Source organism: Gracilinanus agilis, chromosome 2, assembly GCF_016433145.1.
Source record: "Gracilinanus agilis isolate LMUSP501 chromosome 2, AgileGrace, whole genome shotgun sequence".
NCBI lineage: Eukaryota > Metazoa > Chordata > Mammalia > Didelphimorphia > Didelphidae > Gracilinanus > Gracilinanus agilis.
This window is the reverse complement of record NC_058131.1, coordinates 273,328,896-273,348,212: the sequence shown is the minus strand read 5'-3', so window position 1 is coordinate 273,348,212 and position 19,317 is coordinate 273,328,896. Positions and strand designations below refer to the sequence as shown.

Sequence of the window (19,317 nt, the reverse complement as noted above, 5' to 3'; positions counted from 1 at the left end):
AAGTTGGTAAGAGGAATAAGAGTTCCATTCTCAACCTTGTCCCAAATCATCCAGTCCCCCTTTGCTTATGTGTTCTCTTCTGTAAAATGTGCATAAGTATCTTAGACCTTGCCTTGAAGGGAGGCATTAGGAAGATGAATGCTGCCTCACATATAATCTTGAGTCCTATTTTTTTTAAAGAATGAAAAAAGGCAATGGGAATAGCTCTCATTTCTATAATTCTTTAAGATTTATAAAACCTTTTCTTTCTTTTTAAATTCATTTTAAAAATGTTGAGTTCCAAATACTCTCCCTCCCTTTAGTCCCATTGAGAAGGCAAGCAACCTGATATATGTGAAGTTACACAAAACATTTTCATATTTGCCATATTAAAGCACTTTTCTTATAATGGCCTTGTAAAGGTAGCTGGACCCCAAGTAATATTATCCCCATTTTACAGATGAGGAAATTTTAGCTCAAAGAGATTACAGTGCCCATAGTCACATTATAAATCAAGTACTTAGGTCTTTTGACCATTAAGCTAATACTGCACTTTCAGTACTCTGAGCATATTGGAAATGGGTAAGGACATATACTTACTAAATAATATCATAGAAATGATCATATTGGGCCTTGGTTTCCTCTTCTCTGAAATGGGCAGTATAGCCATGGAAATTATTTCATTACTAATCTGTGTGAGATCTTCTTGCTCTTGGTGGATCCCTTTGGAGGATTTGGAACCTGTCCTGTTGGTGATTTTCCATCAGAGAGGAGATGGAACTAAAATGGCCTTGATTCTTAAGCCTTCTCCTTGGCCTCCTGGGGAGAGTGTTCGGCACCTTCACTTTCTCTAAAGCAGGAATAAATATTAACTGTATGCAGTTATGAACAACGGGTGCAAGTGTGAGCCTCTCTTGACAGAAAGCTAGTAGTAGGGGCTAAGTGGAGGAGAGATAGGCTTGAACCAAGAGGGATATAACTGTGTTTGGTAATTCCTCTGCCTGGACAGATGCTTCTGGGGAGTCGGGCCTGACACAGCTGCTCATGAATGAAGTCATGAAGCTTCAGAAGAAGGTACAGGACCTGAACATGATGCTTAGTGCTAAGGATGACTTCATCAAGGAAATGCGGGTGAAAGACAGCATGTTGCGCAAGCACCAGGAGCGTGTGCAGAAGATGAAGGACGAGTGTGAAGCCTTCAGCCATGAGCTCAAGCGGTGCAAGGATGAGAACTATGACTTGGCCATGCTCTACGCCAGGCAAAGTGAGGAGAAAAACATGGCGCTTATGAGGAATCGTGACCTGCAGTTGGAGGTGTGCCCTTCCATCTCCCGACCCCCATGTTCTGGCTGTCTCTGGGGTTGGATTGGTCTATCCCTCTGTCAGCCTCTGGCTCTGGCTCTGTATCTCTGGATGTCAGTCTTTCCATTTCTGTTTGTCTAACTCTAGATTGGGGTTTATCTCTGCTTTTGGACCTAGATCAGCTTATGTGTCAATCTCTAGGTCTGTTTCTTGATCTGACACTATTTGTCTCTGGGTCTGCCACTATCTTTTTGTCTGCCTCTGAATCTAGGTTAGTTTATTTGGTCTCTAGATCTCAACTTCTGGGTCTATCTTGATTTAACCTGTATCTATCTGTCAGTCTCTTATTTTTCCTACTTATCAGTGTGGTCTAAAGCAAGGGTTTTGACCCTCTTCGACCCTAGGAAGTGGAGTAAATCTCCCTAGTCCATAGGTAACTTTCATCCCAACTATGCCATTTCCATTTCCATGCTCTCCTCCAATAAACTTCCAAGCCTAGAAATGGCACCATGGCCATTATTTCTGGGTAAAAACTAAGATGAGAGCAGATAGAACTGTTAGTAAGTTGAGTGAGGGTCTTTTCCCTTTGAGCTCTCAGAGAGCAGAAGCAAAACCAGCAAGAATTTCAAGGTCTTGGAGGGTATGAGAAGAATCTAATGGGGGTGAATAATCTTGTTACAGATAGACCGATTAAGGCACAACCTGATGAAGGCTGAGGATGACTGCAATGTTGAAAGGAAGCACACGATGAAGCTTAGGCATGCCATGGAACAGAGACCAAGTCAGGAGGTTGTGTGGGAGATACAGCAGGAGAAGGATCTTCTTCAGGCAAAGATCCAAGAACTGGAGAGCTCCATCAGGGTAGGTAAGCCACCTGGCTCCAAGGATTCAGATCTTATTCACAGAAGAATTAAGAGAATGCCTTGGTGATATCTTGGGGGCTGGAAAATGATCTTCAAGGCAGTGGGAATAATCATATGTACAAAATATTTATAGCAGCTCTTTTGTGACAAAGAATTGGAAACTGAGGGACGCTAATTAATTGGGAGATTGCTGAACAAGTTATGAAATATGAATGTGAGAGGAAGGTTTGAGAGAAGCTTGGGAAGACTTGTATGACCCTGATGCAAAGTGAAGTGAGTAGAACCAGAAACCTTTTATACAATAACAGTATTGTAAAGACAAATAACTCTATCTTTCCAAAACAGACTTAGAAATTCTTCTCAACATAATGACTAACCATAATGCCACAGAACTCATGAAAAAACATACCACCCACATCCCGATAGAGAAGTGATAGAGCAAAGATTGAGGCAATTTTATGGACTTGGTCAATGGGACAATTTGTTTTGCTTGACTATAGCTGTGTTTGTGATGGAAGGAGGTGTGTGATTATTTTTCTTGCTTTCTCAATTTGGGGTGGAAAGACAGGACAGAAAGAATGAAAACTTAAAAACAAAATAAAATTGAATTAAACTAAGTATCATTTGATTAAATTGAATAATATATTTATAATTTATAATAATCAAAATCAGTTAATAAAATTAAATTAACTAAGTATCAGTTCCAAGCCAGAAGAGTGATAAGGGCTATGAAACTGAGATTGAGTCCTGCCCACACATAGCTAGGAAGTGTCTGAAGCTGCACCCTGGACCTCCAATCTCTTTATTTATTGAGCTACCTAGAAGCCCCAAAATGGAATTCTTTGAAAGGCAGAAGGAATATTAATAGATTTGGGATTCCCCTAAAAACTCCAAGACCTATTTCCTAAATAGGTTAACTAGATCACAAGCTCCCTAAGGATAGGACCCATGTCTTCTATTTCATTATATTTCCCATACTTCCCCAACAATATTAATAATAATAACTTATTATTATTAGATCTTATTTCAGCATCAGACTTGTGATTTCATATGACCCTAACTCTAACTCCTTGCAGCCCCCAACCCACTAATATAGCTCATAGCTTCCCTGTGACTTTGGAGATGATTTTAAGAGTTGCTACAACACCCCTGCCCTGCCCCTTGTAATATCATTTCTGCTATGCAAAATGGAGAGCAGAATGATTGACATTTGGCAGTTTGGAACTTAGAATCAACCAAGTCTGGCATGAGCCAGCAGGGGCAAAAGTCAGTTGTTGGCAGACTATAAATAGCAGGATTTTGGACCAAAAGCTCTCACAATTTGGAGAAGGGATTTGGGGGAGGTTTGGTTGGGAATTGGGTAGGCCAAATCAATTTAGGATACCTGCATCCAGCTCTGATCACTACCTTCAACTTCTGTGTGACTCTGTACTATACATTAATTAATTGGTCATCAAAGAAGAAGCAATATAAATACCATCAAACAACCTGGTTCAGGTTAAGCAGCCTGGCCTGGGCCAGGTTGCAACTGAGAAAGGCAAACCTCTTCAACTGCTAATCTCAAACCCTAACTATGTTTGATTTGATATCACCTGACCATCTGTAGCTTTAGCCAAGCTTTCCCTTACACCTCTTTCCTTCAGTTCCATGTTTCTCTTTCCCTAAGTCTGTTATCATTAAATCTTGAAACTTACTTAGGTGGATGTCATTTTTACCGTAAGGATGATCAAACATATCCTTGGGTATCTGAAGGAAGAGGGATTACTCAAACTAAAGTTAAGCCACAGTCACTAGCATCATTGGAGCCAGGATAAGCAGTCAAAGGAGCTGTGTGATCTTACCCACAGTCTCTTTACTTGATCACTTATTCCTGGGACACTGTTATATTGAAGCTGGATTTGTTAGTTTATTCACAAATACTCCTATGGGATCCTTAGTGTTCACTACCACAACTTAGTGCTACACCTAGGGATTTCCACACCCACTCAGCTTCAGCTTCTCATACCATCAGAGGACCTTGGGCCATCCATTATCCTACAGCAGTTTATAACACCCTCCTCCCACCAAAAAAAAAAGCACTCTGCTGCTGCCACTCTGGTGATGAGTCTTGAACAGGAGGCATATGTTCCCTCACTGGGTCTTTACTGAAAGGCTCCCCATTTTGACATAACCCACTAGAGCTTGCATTCTTCTCATAGAGTCTTCAGGAATCCAGGGTTACATCCAAGCTATGAGGATACATCAGAGTAGGACTGAAGTAGAGAAATAATAACAACAGTATCAACTTTGATGGTGCTTTAAAGTTGAAAAAGCATTTTCCTCAGATTTCTATTAAGTGGGGGGTACAAGGACTATAGGCCCCATTTTTTGCAAATGAGGAAAATGAAACTCCAAAATGAAATGTGACTTGTTAGGGTCACACAGCTAGGAAATCTGAGAGCCTCTCTTCAAAGCCAGGTCTTCATCCAGCCAAGTTTAATGCTCTGGATGCTCAGCAAATATATCTTGAAATAAATAAATGAATAGATGACTCTTCAAGGCATTAGACTGTAAACTTCTTGAGGGCAGGGGCTGCTTTTTACCCCCTTTTGTATCTTCAATGCTTAGTACAATGTCCGGCATATAGGAAATGCCTAATAATTTTTTTCTTTATTTTAATAATAAATTTCCACAAAAGTTTCCTAAAGTTATATCATGTTGTATCCTCTCTTCTTCCCTCTCCTCTCCCAGAGCAGACAAGCAATTCAATCTGGGTTATACATATATTATGCAAAACTTATTTCTATATTATTCATTTTTGTAAGTGAATTATAAAACCAAAACCCCAAATCATATACCCAAATAAACAAGTGATAAATGATATCTTTTCATTTGCATTTATATTCTAACAGTTCTGTCTCTAGAAGTAGGTAGCATTCTTTTTCATAAGTCCCCCAGAATTGTCCTGGATGACTGTATTGCTATTAGTAGCAAAGTCTATCACGGTTGATCATTCCATAGTATTGCTGGTAGAGTGTACAATGTTCTCCTGGTTCTGTTTATATCACTCTGCATCAGTTATGTATGTCTTTACAGCTCTTTCTGAAATCATCTTGTTCATCATTCCTTATGCATAATATTATTCATTAATAAATTTTTTTTAATGTGCCCTGGCACATTAAGAAACCAGTGGAAATGCGCATCGGCTACAGGGGGTGGGAGGGTGGGGAGAGAGAGAGCAAGAACAAGAATCATGAGATCATGGAAAAAAATTTTCTAAAAAATAAAATAAAATAAAATAAAAATGAATGTGTCCTGGGTTCCTGGGCATCCCTTTGCAATGTAAAATTGGAAAGATATTGCCCAGAGCCCACAGTGAATATGTGAAGTTAGCAGAATTAATCCTTGCAGACTTTCCCTTCTGATCTCTTAGCCCCTCACTCAAGTGGACATCTGGCCATTGCAGAAAAGACAAAGTTTAGTTTTCACAAATTGACCTTTCTCAAGACTGGGAAATACAACCCTGGACTATAGAAATGCCCTTTCCTCAGAATTGGTCTTCCCGTTTTGAACAGTTCTTTTAATCTTTAAACCCTGTGATCTCTAGGAGGCCAATCTAGTCATCAGACAGCAGTCAGTCAGTCAGTCGATAAATATTTATTAAGCTTCTACTATGTGCCAGGTACTATTCTAAGAAAGAAAGGTCCTGCCCTCAAAGAGTTTACATTCCAATGGGGAAGAAGTACACATTAGAAAAGGAAAAGAGGAAAAGAAGGTGCCCTTACCAGAGGCATGAGGGGAATTACAGTTGGGAAATGAGGAGATGGCTGGTCTGGGGGGCCTTGCTCTGATGTCTGGAGCTCAGGCCATGGCTGCTCCTGTGCCTCACCCTTCTCACTGACCTTGTTCAGGAAAAGGCCAGCAGGGGAGGACTCCTTTTTACCTCCTTCCAAGATGCATTTCCCATTGTCCCCTAAGAGAGATTCCCCTCACACACTCTACCTCAGTCTCTCCTAATGTCCCTTTGTCCTATGGATCCCTCCAGACCTAAAGGCCACTGTTGCTATGGCAGAAAGATTCAGAAAAAAATTAAACATTAATGGTAGGATTTCATGCACCCAGAGAAGTAAGTATAAGGAGACTTTCTTAGGTACCACGACCTATCACTCATTTGGGGATCAAACAGCATGATTCAGGGGAAAGAGTCCTGGTGAAATCAGAGGACCTGGCTCTGCCCACATCTTATCTGTGTGACCTTGGATAAGTCATTTATTCTCTAAGGCTTCAGATTCCTTCTCTGTAAAATGTAAAGGTTGGACTAGATGATTTTCAAAGCCCCTTCCACTTCTAAATATAAGATTCTTGATTCTTGTGGCCTGAGCTCATGTCTTGGCTTGACCACTTGAATGAACTTGGACAAATCATTTTTCCTTTGCCTCAGTTTCCTTATCTATAAAATGAGGATAATAATATTTGTTTTGTGTGTGGGGATAATAATATTTGTGCTACTTACATTAAGGGAATTATTGAAGTACAAACGATTATGATTATTAAGCTGTTTTCTCCCTGCTGGCTCCCACATCATTCAGGAAGGAAGACGGGATAAGAATAATGCTTACATCCAAGTTCTGGAAGAAGACTGGAGGGAGGCCCTGAAGGATCACCAGGAAAAGGAAAACACAATTTTCCACCTGCGAAAGGAGCTTCGGCAAGCCGAGGCACTTCGGAACAAGGTGGGCTCCTTGGAGGACAAGGCCCCATTCTCTCAGAGCAGGGTCTCTTTTATAGTTTGGTGCCTTGTCCCGAAACAGGCCAATCCAGAGCTCAGCTGTGGTAGGTGGCTTTGGACCCAGACACTGCTCAGCTCCCCAGCCTGTCCTGGAGTCAGTCAAGTAGTCAGTAACTGCTGAGTGCCACAAACCACTCTGGATTCCTCAACTACGAGCTTCACCCCAGAGAGCAGAATTAGAAGAAAAGGGAGGGAGATACAGAAACAGATTTAGAATTAATGTAAAGCAAAGCTTCTCAACAGATAGAGCTGCCCAAAGCTGTCCTAGGGTCTGAGGAAGTAGTTCTCTCTTCTTGGAGATTTTTGAGTGATGGCTCAATGAGCAGTTTAGTGTATTGGAGTGTTCCAAGTGTTGGTTGAATTAGATGACCTGGAATATTCCTTTCAACCCCAAGGATCTGTGGGTACCTGTGATACCTTCAGAGAGAGGGAAGGGCTTGGAGAGGGGTTAGGTCCCACTTCACAACTTCACATGCTCCTGGGACTGGAGGAAGCTCTTCTCTGTCCTTATTTACTCATATCTCAGCAGTTATATGTCTCTGACCCATTCAAGTCTAACCCATTAGTTTATTTTGCCAACAGTCAGGGGACACCAAGCAAAATAATAAAATAATTTATATTTGGGTATATATAAATACAGGGCAGCTAGATGGCACAGTGGGTAGAATGCAGGGCCTGGAGTCAAGAAGACTTGAGTACTGTAAAAATGAACTAGAAAAGGAAATGACAAACCACTCCAGTATCCTTGCCAAGAAAATCCCAGCTAAGATCATGAAGAGTCAAACACAACTGAAATGACTGAACAACAATAACATGTGCAAACATAATTCATTAAGTAAATATAAATAGAGAAATATTTGATATGTGTTTACATATTTAATAAAATGTAAATATAAAACATAAAATAATTTACATTGGCTCTTTTAACTCTTCAAAGCACTTTTATACCCATATTTGTCTTTGGCACCCCTAAAACTTATCTCTGCATACTTTTCTCTATATCTCTTTTCTTCCTCCTTCCCCCTCACTCCCCACAGAATAGCAATATCATAAATTCCTTCATACTGAAATATGAGAGACCGAATGTATTGACAGGGGATTTATGTCTTAAAAGAGGAATCAGAAGAGGGCAGTGCCAAATCCCCATGGAATGAAGCACTCATGGTGGGGTTTCAGGCATTGGGGCAAGTGGAGATAGGGAGATTCTTGTGGGGAGAAGGCCTTTGAGGGATCCCTCAAATCTTTAAAAAAAAAAAAAAAAGGTAATGGTCTCTGCCTCCTCCATTGATGCATAAAGTCCTCTTTTTATATGCCAAGCTCAATCTTAAACAGTTTTATCATCCCCCTCCTTTTCCTGTTCGTACTTCCTGTTTTTCCTTCCTTAATCTGATCTGTCAGGCAGCTTCTGGGAATGATGCCTCTTACCTTCTTTTACAGAATTGTTGTGGTGAAGATGGGGGTGGGGAAGAGGAAAAAGCATGATGAAGATGGTCCTTCCCTGCCATGTGCTCAGAGGGGCTGGGGAAGAGGTCCGGCAGGAACCCCTCTGATGCCCATGACTTCTCCTTTCTCCTCAGAGTATAGAAGAGAAGGAGATGTTTGAGCTGCAGGGCATGGCCCTGCGCAAGGATTCTAAGATGTACAAAGAGCGCATTGAAGCTATCTTGCAGCAGATGGAAGAAGTAGCAATAGAGAGGGACCAGGTAGGTGCAGGCCGGCCACTCAGGCCAGCCCCTTGGCAACCAATATCTGAAAGTTCTGGCAGCAGAAATGCAGCTGTGCTGGGTGGCTCAGTGGATTGAGAGCCAAGGTCCTGGGTTCAAATGTGGTCTTAGACACTTCCTAGCTGTGTGATCCTGGGCAAGTCACTTGATCCCCATTGCCTAGCCCTAATTGCTCTTCTGCCTTGGAACTAATACACAGTATTGATTCTAAGATGGAAGGTCAGGGTTTAAAAAATTAAATTTAAAAAAAAAAAAAGGAAGAAGGCCCCTGAGCAGTGGGATCAGAGCCATGCCAGCTGGAAGTCAGGCTAATTTCTTAGTGAGCTGGTTGAGGCGTGCCTGCCCTTTTCTCTGGCATGGTTTAGGAGATTCCCCCTCCCCCTGCTCACCCAATAGAGAGCCTGCAAAGGGCAGAGGCTGTTAGCCACTGGGAGGATTGTGGTGAGAAATGGGAAGTGTTCTGGATTTGGGGTCAGAGGCCCTACGTCTGAATCCTGGGTCTGCCACTTCTCATGCGAGTTTGGGCCAGGTGGTTTCCTCATGTGAGAAATATAGCGGCTGGCGGATTAGCCGTCCTCTAAAGTTCCTTCCTTAAGGGCACTTAGGAGGTGCAGTGGACAGAGAATAGGCTTACAATTAGGAAGATTTGTCTTCATAAGTTCAAATCCAGCCACAGATACTTACTAGCTATGTGACCCTGGGCAAGTCCCTCAATCCTATTTTCTTGTCTGTAAAATGAGCTGAAGAAGGAAATGTCAAAACATTCCAGGATCTCTGCCAAGAAAACACCAAACGGGGTCACAAAGAGTCAGCCACATCCAAAAAACTAAAAAGAAGGGTAGCTAGGTAGCAGAGTGGATAGAGTGCCAGGCCTGGAGTCCAGAGGACCTGGGTGCAGGCCTGGGTGACCCTGGGCAAGTCACTTAACCCCACTAGCCTGGCCTTTACAGCTCTTCTGTCTTAGAACTGTTGCTAAGACAGAAGGTGGGGTTTAAAACAGTAACAGAAAGGGACCTTCCGATGACTCTCATTCTATGATCCTCTGACTTATTCATCTGCCTTGAGATGGGAAAATGTCCTCATTCATGAGAGAGGGACATTCATGAGATGGGGGCAACAGAAATAACCATGGGTGTTGATTCCTTAGACCTGAGTTCTAGGCTTTGTAAACTTGGGAAAGTCATTTCCTGTGGCCATCCTGGGATGTTTCTGGGCCACATTCCCCCATGTATAAGATGAAGAGGCTGAAATAATTAGCCTTCCTTCCTACTCTGGAATCTTGTGACTCCTCACTGACTGTCACTAGTCTTCTTCAAAAACTAAGGATGAACAACAAATATTCTCTTCATAGTGGATCTAGAGCTGGAAGGGACCTCAGAGGACATCAAGTTCAACTCCCTCATTTCTTATGTGGAGAAATTGAGGACCAGAGAAGTTGTGGCATGCCCAGGGTCACACTGCTGTGTCAGAAGCAGGATTTGAACCTTGATCCTCTGGCTCTACAGCTTCTTTCTTTCCTTTTTTTTTTTTAACCCTTATCTTCTGTCTTAGAATAAATACTAAGCATCTGTTCCAAGGCAGAAGAGGGGTAACGGCTAGGCGTCTGGGGTTAAATGACTTGCCCAGGCTCCCACAGCTAGGACAGATTTGCATCCAGGATTTCCAGTTATAGACCTGGCTCTTCATCCACTGAGCCACCTGCCCTATGAGTTCTGCTATTTGTCCACAATGCCGTTATCTCTGTGCTGGCATCCCACCATCTTTATCAGGCCCCAAAGTTCAGGATACATCTAGGCAGCTGTCCTACTTCTGGTGGGATTAAGAACTATGTTCTGAATGCGGGGTGGGGAGTCCTGGGACATCTCTCCTGGAGGGGCAGCAGCCCAGCTTCCCTTTGTGCCACCCTTCCCACCCTAGGCCATCATGACGAGGGAGGAGTTCCACTTGCAGTATTCAACTAGCCTGAAGGAAAAGGACGAGCTGCGGAAGCAGATCCGGGAGCTGGGGGGAAAGTGTGATGAGCTACAGCTCCAGCTGTTTAAGAAGGAAGGCGAGTTGCTGTTTATGGAGAGCAAGCTGAAGCGGCTTCAGCTGGAGACCCCCATCCTGGTATGCTTTTATAGGAGGTTATTCGTCAGGGCCCCCAGATGATGTCCTGTCTGCCTCTAGTCCCAGGAGCCTTCGTGTTGGTCTTTCCTGAAGGCCAGACAGTGGGATTCATTGTCTCTTTACATCCCTCACCCCCAGGATTCTATTACCTTTGGGGTCCACTTTTTATCAGTCATGACTTCAAGCGCGTGGTCTAATGATTTTATCTATCAACATGGCTTTAATTAAAATACTAATTTATATATTTATACAAGCATCTATCATTTTTAATATTTACAGGGGAAGACAGTGGCACCCTTCTTTTGATCATGAACATTCCCTCACGTAGTCATACTCTTCACATCCCAGCAACTCTGAGCTCCTCTACATCATCATCCAAACCCCATTCCACACCACCCACCACCCAATTCCTCATTCCCACCCCCCCCTCAACCTTCCTAGTGCAAAGTTCCAACTTAACTCCACCTAGCCCTTTCACTGTCCTCTATTCCATAGGCAATATCTATTCCATAGGCAACAAATTTCCATTAATCTTAAATCTTTTCCTCTTCTACTCCTTCTATCTACTTTTTTTAACCCTTACCTTCTATCGTAGAATGAATACTGTATATTGGTCCCAAGGCAGAAGAGCAGCAATGGGAGTTAATTGATTTGCCCAGGGTCACCCTACTAGGAAGTGTCCGAGGTCAGGTTTGAATTCAGGACCTTCCATCTCTAGGCTTGGCTCTCAATCCACTGAGTCACCTGCTCTTATTTTAAATCTCTCTCTGAATATTGTCTCATTTCCTGCTAGCTACAAATAGACTCATGTCTCTTCTACCCTGAAAAAAGCCTTCACTTGATTCTTCCTTCCATCTCTGCTAACTAGAGTCCTCTAGTTTTTCTGTGCTTTGGAGCTAAACTCCAAAAGAAGGCAGTCTATGATAGGTGTCTCCACATTCTTTCACTCTCATCTTAACTCCTTATACTCTGGCCTCTGATTTTATCATTACACTAAAACTGCTCTCTCTAGGTACTAATCATCCCTTAGTTGCCAAATCTAATGACCTTTTCTCATTCCTCATTCTCCCTGACCTCTCTGCAGCCTTTGACACTGTTGATCAAGCTCTTCTTCTTGATATTCTTTTCTCTCTGGATTTTCAGGATACCATTGTGTTCTGGTTCTCCTCCTACCTTCTACAGGAAGTCTTCTATAATCCCTCTTACCCCCAGTGCCCTTTTTCTGTTAATTATTCCTACTCATCCATTATAGAGCTTGCTTTGTACATGTTTGTTTGAGCGTGGTCTCTCCCATTAGACTGTAAACTCCTTGAGAGCAGGGGCTGTCCTTTGCCACTTTTTTGCATCCTCATGTTTAGCACAGTGCTTGGCACATAGTAGGTGCTTAAGACATGTTTATGGATTGATTCAATAAATATCCTCTCTCCTCCTTTCTACTTACCAGTTCCCAATTCTCTCTATTCTTTAAAGCCTCCAGCTTAAGTCCTACCCCTTCCCCACCCCAATTTAAGCTTAGCACTTAATTACATGTGACTTCCTATTGTTTCCTTATTCTGTTTACACATTTACTGAGAGCCAGTTTTGTGTAAGGATCCTATGCCACATATAGTTTCTTGGGCCAGTCTTATCTTGCTTTCTCTATTATAAGTTTTTCCATAGAGTTTTCCCCTTCTCCTTCATCTCTTCTTCATTGATGAACACTGATGCCTGTATAGCTGATTGAATTAGTCATTAAGCTGTTCAGTACAGACATCCCTTCCGCATCATGGAACCCCCATAATCTGGAAAATCCACATAAGATTTTTTTGCTCCTCCCTTCATACCAGAAAATAAATCAGAATTGTTTCTTTTTCTTTTATGGGGTATTTACAATAAAAGAAATTGTGTATATTTATGATATTAAAAGATAAAATGTTGCTATTATATAATACTCTAGGTATATTTTATACATTTCTGAGTTTCTAAACTTCTTCTATGTCATTTACAGCTTCTCCAAAACTCCCCCCCACCCAAATTATCATTTAATTTCTTATCCTGACCTGTGATATCTCAAAACTGTGATGGGGAAAGTTATAGTCTGGAAGGGATACCTGTATATATGTTCCCTGCTGGAGATGCAAAGAAAGGCAAAAGGACAAAAAAATCCCCAACCCCAAGGAGTTTCTGTACTAATGGGAAAGATACCATATAAATATGTGGGTCCATACAGGGGGAATTAAAGGTGAAGGGACAAGTAAAGGCTGGGGGAAAGGGGTGGAGAAGGGGGAGGACCAAGAAGGCCTCTTGATGGTAATATTTGAACTGAGTCTTGAAGGAAGCCAGGAATGTCAAGAGGTGAGAAGGGAAAGCTTTCGAGGCTGAAGGAGCAGGCAGTGCAAAGGTAGGGGCCAGTGTCATGTGCAAGGCACAACAAACAGGCTGATATCACCATCAGATTGATGGGAAGAAGACTAGGAGGGGTAGGAAGGGATCAGGTGGTGAAGAGCCTTGAATTCCAAACAGATGACTTCAGATTTGATTCTAGAGGTAATAAAGGAGCTGCCCAAGTTTATTGAGGGAATAAGAGTTACATCATCAAATCTATGGTTTAGGACAGTGATAGGCAAACTTTTTAAAGAGGGGGTCAAAGGAAAGGAAATGCTCATCTGTCATTCTGTTTCTAAGGCAACTCTTTCGAAGTTTCATTGTATTGTATCCTACTCATTGTATTCCTCAGATTAGAAATAATGTCTTGAAGCCTGATAGAACATTTCAGGGGGCCACATCTGGCCTGAGGGCCATAGTTTGCCCATCACTGGTTTAGGAGAATCAATTTGGCAATTTTGTGGTGGATGAATTTTAGTAGATAAAGATGTGAGGCACAGGGTCAAAGTAGAAGGTTTTATAAAATTGATCAGTCAAGGGGCAAACAAGGGCCTGAATCTTTGTCTCAAAAAGTCTACTTAAAAAAACTCTTACCTTCCATCTTAGAATCAAGACTGTGCATTGGTCCCAAGGCAGAAGAGTAGTAAAGGATAGGCAATAGGAGTTAAGTGATTTGCCCAGGGTTATAGACAGGTAAGAAGTGTGTGAGGTCAAACTTGAACCCAGGACCTACTGCCTCTGGAACTGGCTCTCTCTCCACTGAGCACCTCACTGCCCCCTCAAAAAGTCCCAGAACACCACTTGTTCAATGAACTAGCCCAACCTTTCCACTTAACAGATGAGGAAACTGAGACTCCCAGGGTGTCAGTGGTTTGCCTAAGACCATCAGTGATGGCTGAACAAATTGTTGTATATGCTGGTGATGGAATACTATTGTGTTCAAATGAATAATAAATTGGAGGAATTCCATATAAATTGGAATGACCTCCAGGAACTGATGCAAAGTGAAAGGAGCAGAACCAGGAGAACATTATACACAGGCTTATACACTGTGGTACAATCGAACATAACGGACTTCTCTACTAGCAGCAATGCAATGACCCAGGACAATTCTGAGAGATTTATGAAAAAGAACACTACCCATGTTCAGAGGAAGAACTGCAGGAGTGGAAACACAGAAGAAAAACAACTGCTTGAACACATGGATTGATGCAGACACACTTGGGATGTAGACTCTTAATGACCACCCTAGAACAAAAAAAAAGTTTAATTGATTTAGAATATTTTCCCATAGTTCATGTTCTTTCCCTCTCCTCTCCTAATCCCCCTCCCATAGCCAATGAGTAATTCCATTGGGTTTTACATATGTCATTGATCAAGACCTATTTCCATATTATTAATATTTGCATTAGGGTGATTGCTTAGAGTCTACATTCCCAATCATGTCTCTATCGACTCATGTGATCAAGCAGTTGTTTTTCTTCTGTTGTTTCTACGCCCACAGTTCTCCCTCTGAATCTGGATAGCATTCTTTCTCATAAATCCCTCAGAATTGTCTTGGATCATTGCATTCCTACCAGTAGAGAAGTCTATTACATTCGATTGTGCCACAGTGTATCTGTCTCTGGGTATAATGTTCTGGTTCTGCTCCTTTCACTCTGCATCAATTCCTTGAAGCCTTTCCAGTTCACATGGAATTCCTCCAGTTCATTATTCCTTTCAGCACAATAGTATACCATAACCAACAGATAACACAATTTGTTTAGCCATTCCCTAATCAAAAGACATTCCCTCATTTTCCAATTTTTTGCCACCACAAAGAGCGCAGCTATAAATATTTTTGTACAAGTCTTTTCCCCTATGATCTCTTTGGGGTATAAATCCAGCAGCAATATGGCTGGATCAAAGGGCAGGCAGTCTTTTAAAGTGCTTGGGCATAGTTCCAAATTGCCATCCAGAATGGTTGGATTAATTCATAATTCCACCAGCAATGCATTAATGTTCCAATTTTGTCACATCGCCTCCAACATTTATTACTTTCCTTTGGCCAATCAGCTAGTTGTGAGTTGGTACCTTAGAGTTGTTTTGATTTGCATTTCTCTAATAATTAGAGATTTAGGACACTTTTTCATGTGTTTGTTGATAGTTTTGATTTCTTTATCTGAAAATTGCCTATTCATGTCCCTTGCCCATTTATCAGTTGGGGAATGACTTGATTTTTTTGTTCAATTGATTTAACTCCTTATAAATCTGAGTAATTAGACCTTTGCCAGAGATTTTTATTATAAAAGATTTTTCCCAATTTGTTATTTCCCCTCTAATTTTGATTGCATTGGTTTTGTTTGTACAAAACCCTTTTAATTTAATGTAATCAAAATTATTTCTTTTATATTTTGTAATGTTTTCTAACTCTTGCTTGGTCTTCCTTTCCTTGTTTTTTAAAATGGTTTTAGAGAATGTCTATGAGTGATTTGCCTTTGGATCCCAATTGCCTTCATGCTGTCTTGTCCCAAGCCCATTCTCTTCTCTTCCTCTTTCTTTTTCCGCTCTCTACACAGGAGGGACAAAGGCCCTGATAAGTTTTTTTCTCTTTTCTTGTGACCCAGAGTTCAGACTTAGAGGACAGCTCGCCCAGAAATTCTCAGGAGGTGAGTGTTATGATTCTTCAACATTAGTTTAATTCTGAGTATTATCTTTCCTTCCTCACTAGACTCATAGCTTTGCCTAGACCAAGAGTTAGTTAAGAACCATCTTTCACCTTCCTCACTGCTGGGGTCAGACTCTAAAGAGTTTTGGTGATGGATTATCCAGTGTCTATTGACTCATAAGAAATGGCTGTCCTATAAAAAAACAAGGATTTTAGAGTCAGAGGGAGGATCTGGACTCTCCTCCCATCTCTGCCATTTAACAGTTGTGTGACCAAGGGGCAGATCACTCTACTTCCAAAGCACTTTAAGGTTTACAAAGCCCTCTGAGATAGGTAGTATAAATATTAAGTTCATAAATGCATTTTAAATGTGTATTGTATAGATATAATTATATATAAGTTAAGTTTATAAATATAAAAATATAGATATTTATAATATATAAAATATACATTATTATTTCCATTTAGCAAACAAAGAAATTGAAGTTTAGGGAGGAGAAATGTCTTTCCCATGATTACATAGCTTGGAATTCAGTTCAACTCAACAAAGATTTAAGAATCTGTTGGAGGTAGATAGGTAGCACAGTGGATAGATGGCAGGCCTGGAGTCTGGAGGACCTGGGTTCAAATTTGAATTCAGACACTTCCTAGCCATGTGACCTTGGGCAAGTCCCAATTGTCTAGATCTTACTGTATCACTCTTCTGCCTTGAAACTTCTGTTTAATATCTATTCTAAAACAGAAGGTAAGGTTTTTTTTTTAAAAGAGTCTATTGTATATGACACCTCTATAAATGTCAAAGGCAGAATGTTCAAACCCATGTCTCTGCTGACTCCAAATTTAGTGTTCTCTCCATTATTTCACATTATTTTCAAGCCTAAGTACTCTGTGACTCCTGGGGATGTTGGGGAATTGAGGAAGATCATGTGAGAAGGTACTTTATAAAATAGAAAGTACTATGACAGTGGGAAGTTTGGAGGCTGGGGCTAGGCTGGCAGAAACGTAAGAGGGACAAGCTGGTGGATTTGTAACCCAGAAAGACTGTAATTCAGTGACGGGCACAAAAAAAGGAACACTCCTACTATGACGGTTATTGGGCAACAAGGGTGAGGAGGGGTGGGAAAGAGGTGGGAAAGCTATAGTCTCAGGAGGGAGTTTAGGGCTGTTCAGAAAGAACTGCTGGAGGCCTCTCTCCCTATGTGGGCTAAAAGGAGAAGTGAAGGGCCAACAGGACCCTCTTGGTACACCTCTTTCACATTCCTCAGATTTTGTTACGTAATATTTTGTGGTGTCTTAAATACATCAGCAGGTTTGGGGGGAGGTGTACCTTGTAGAGAGCCTAAAAGGGGATAAAGTTGGTGGAAGTTATTGCAATCTAATTTGAGGTTATGGGTGAGGGCCAGTATAGAGGTCTAAACTAGGCTGTTTGTCTCTTTCCCAAAGTTAACTCTTCCCAGGAACCTGGAGGAGGATACACAACTCTCCGACAAAAGTGAGCCCATCTCTGCGCTTCAGCTCCCCAGCAGTGTGGTACAGTGGGAAGGGAACTAATTTAGAGGACTTTGGTTCTCCAATCCCATTTCTATCTCTAACACCTACTACCTGTTTGTCTTTGGACATATAACTTAATCTCTCTGGGACTCAGTTTCCTTATCTGTAAAATAAGAGTTGGACTAATTAATCTCTAGTCTCTTTTACTCCATATTCTGTGGTTGTCTTATATCTTTAAGCAGCCGCCTTGGGAGACTTTGGGAAGAGTCTGTATATATGGTTGGGTAGACTGTATGGGTATGTAGAACCAATAATGCGGTACAAACTGAGAGGATTTAAGACTTTCCCAGACCCATCCTGTCCCTTCCCTCACATCCCCCAACCAATCAGTCACTGATGCCTAATATACTACCATTAGGGTCTCTGCTTTGGGTCAGGGATCTGAGAGTCTGGTTCAGATGCAGTTAATTATCCCTAGGAAAGAGAACTTGCTTAGTCATGATCATCACTCACTTTCACTTTTAGTATGATTTTGTGTGACACCCTTTTTCCATCCTGGCAACGTCTAGGGGTGGGTGGGGAGAAGTTCACAAGCAAAGGCCTGTGAACCAGTTTCCTCATTTCACATATCTGTCCAAAGGGGACCTCAGCTCTAAATTCTTGGGAGAGAACCATTCACACACACACACACACACACATCCCACAGAGTAAAGGTGTCAAAAAGATAAAGAGCCATGTGTGGCTAAATAACCAGCTGCTGTTCAGCTGGATCTGGGAAGGAAATCAGATAGGAAGTGAGTTTTTCTTCTGCTGGACTGTTTGGGGCAGAGCAGGAAGGTTTGAGGAAGAATGGAAGGAGTCCCTGAGTTGGCAAGGGCAGCATGGGAGATGCTAGGGCATGAGGAAGGAGGATCTTTAGTCTGGAGGAACATCTCTTGTGAGTTCAGCTTCTTATTTGTCAAGGCTCTGAGAAGGCTAAGCTCTGAGCCCTAGGGGCCATGGCCATGGGAAGGCAGCTTGTGGTGTGGACTTCTCAGTCTTTCTAGCATGCAGAGCTCCTTCCAAAAGGAGATCTGCTGGGAGAAATCACATTGTGAGGAGCCTCAAGGAAAGAGAAGACAGAATTGCAGAAACTCAGAGTGGGGAGAGACCTCAGACACTCATCGAATCTTTCCTGTTCCTATAGATCTGGGGTTCATGCCACCTCTACTCCTTCCCCAAGAAGTGCTCATCCAGCCTTCCCTGAGAAGCTCCAGAGCTGGGAGGAAGCCCCTTTCTCTTAGGGACAGCTCTGACTGTTAACAAAGTTTGTCTTTACATTTAACTTAAAGCAACTTTGGTGTGACTTCCACCCAAGGTTCCTTGTTTGGTTTTCTAGGGTGGAGCCGAACAAAACCCAATTCCTCTTTCACATAATGGATTGTCATGACTTAGAGTAATTATGCCCCTTCCTAAATCTTCTCAGGGCAAAATAGCCACAATTCCTTCAACCAGTCCCCAGAAAGCATGATCTTCAGATGTTTTTACACTTAACTCAGCTCCTCTGTCTTGCCTGCCTTGATGTTCCCAGTTACTAGTATCCGTCAAAATTATTTTGTATTTACTTTGTATCTATTTTATATTTATGTGTGCATATATTGCTATGTAATCCACCTCCCATAGAATGTAAACTCCCTGAGGGGAGGGATTATTTTTATGTTTTGTTTTTGCATCCCCCTGAGCCTAGGAATGACCTAGGAACAGCACATAATAGATGCTTAATATGTTTTTTTTTGTTTGTTTGTTTTTTATCCTGGGACTCCATTCTAGGAGCATAGGGCCACAACCAGTAGGCAATGGGACACACAGTCGCTCAGGGTCACCTAGCTGGGAAGTGTCTGAGCCTGGATTTGAACCTAGGACCTTTCGTCTCTAGGCCTGGCTCTCAATCCACTGAACTAGCCCAGCTACCCCTACTTTAGGTTGCAGTTTCTTTAGCAGATGTAGTTTTTACAGGGTGGGGTTGCTAGCCCCACGCCCAACCCTCCTCCTTTTTTCATCCGGGCTAGGGACCCTCCTTGGCCCAGGAGT

The 19,317-nt window shown here is 41.9% G+C and overlaps 1 protein-coding gene across 2 annotated transcripts in view; it reads left to right on the top strand.

The window, feature by feature from the left end:
- Positions 1-19,317, top strand: part of CARD9 (caspase recruitment domain family member 9) — a 40,374-nt gene that overhangs the window by 16,341 nt on the left and 4,716 nt on the right. The window contains exons 4-10 of one of the 2 annotated variants that reach the window (XM_044663934.1): positions 989-1,293; positions 1,963-2,142; positions 6,713-6,856; positions 8,490-8,615; positions 10,554-10,745; positions 15,716-15,757; positions 17,200-17,248. In XM_044663934.1, the coding sequence (XP_044519869.1) occupies positions 989-1,293; positions 1,963-2,142; positions 6,713-6,856; positions 8,490-8,615; positions 10,554-10,745; positions 15,716-15,757; positions 17,200-17,248 (1,038 nt within the window). The remainder of the gene's footprint in view (positions 1-988; positions 1,294-1,962; positions 2,143-6,712; positions 6,857-8,489; positions 8,616-10,553; positions 10,746-15,715; positions 15,758-17,199; positions 17,249-19,317) is intronic. The other variant, XM_044663935.1, reaches the window with a different exon arrangement.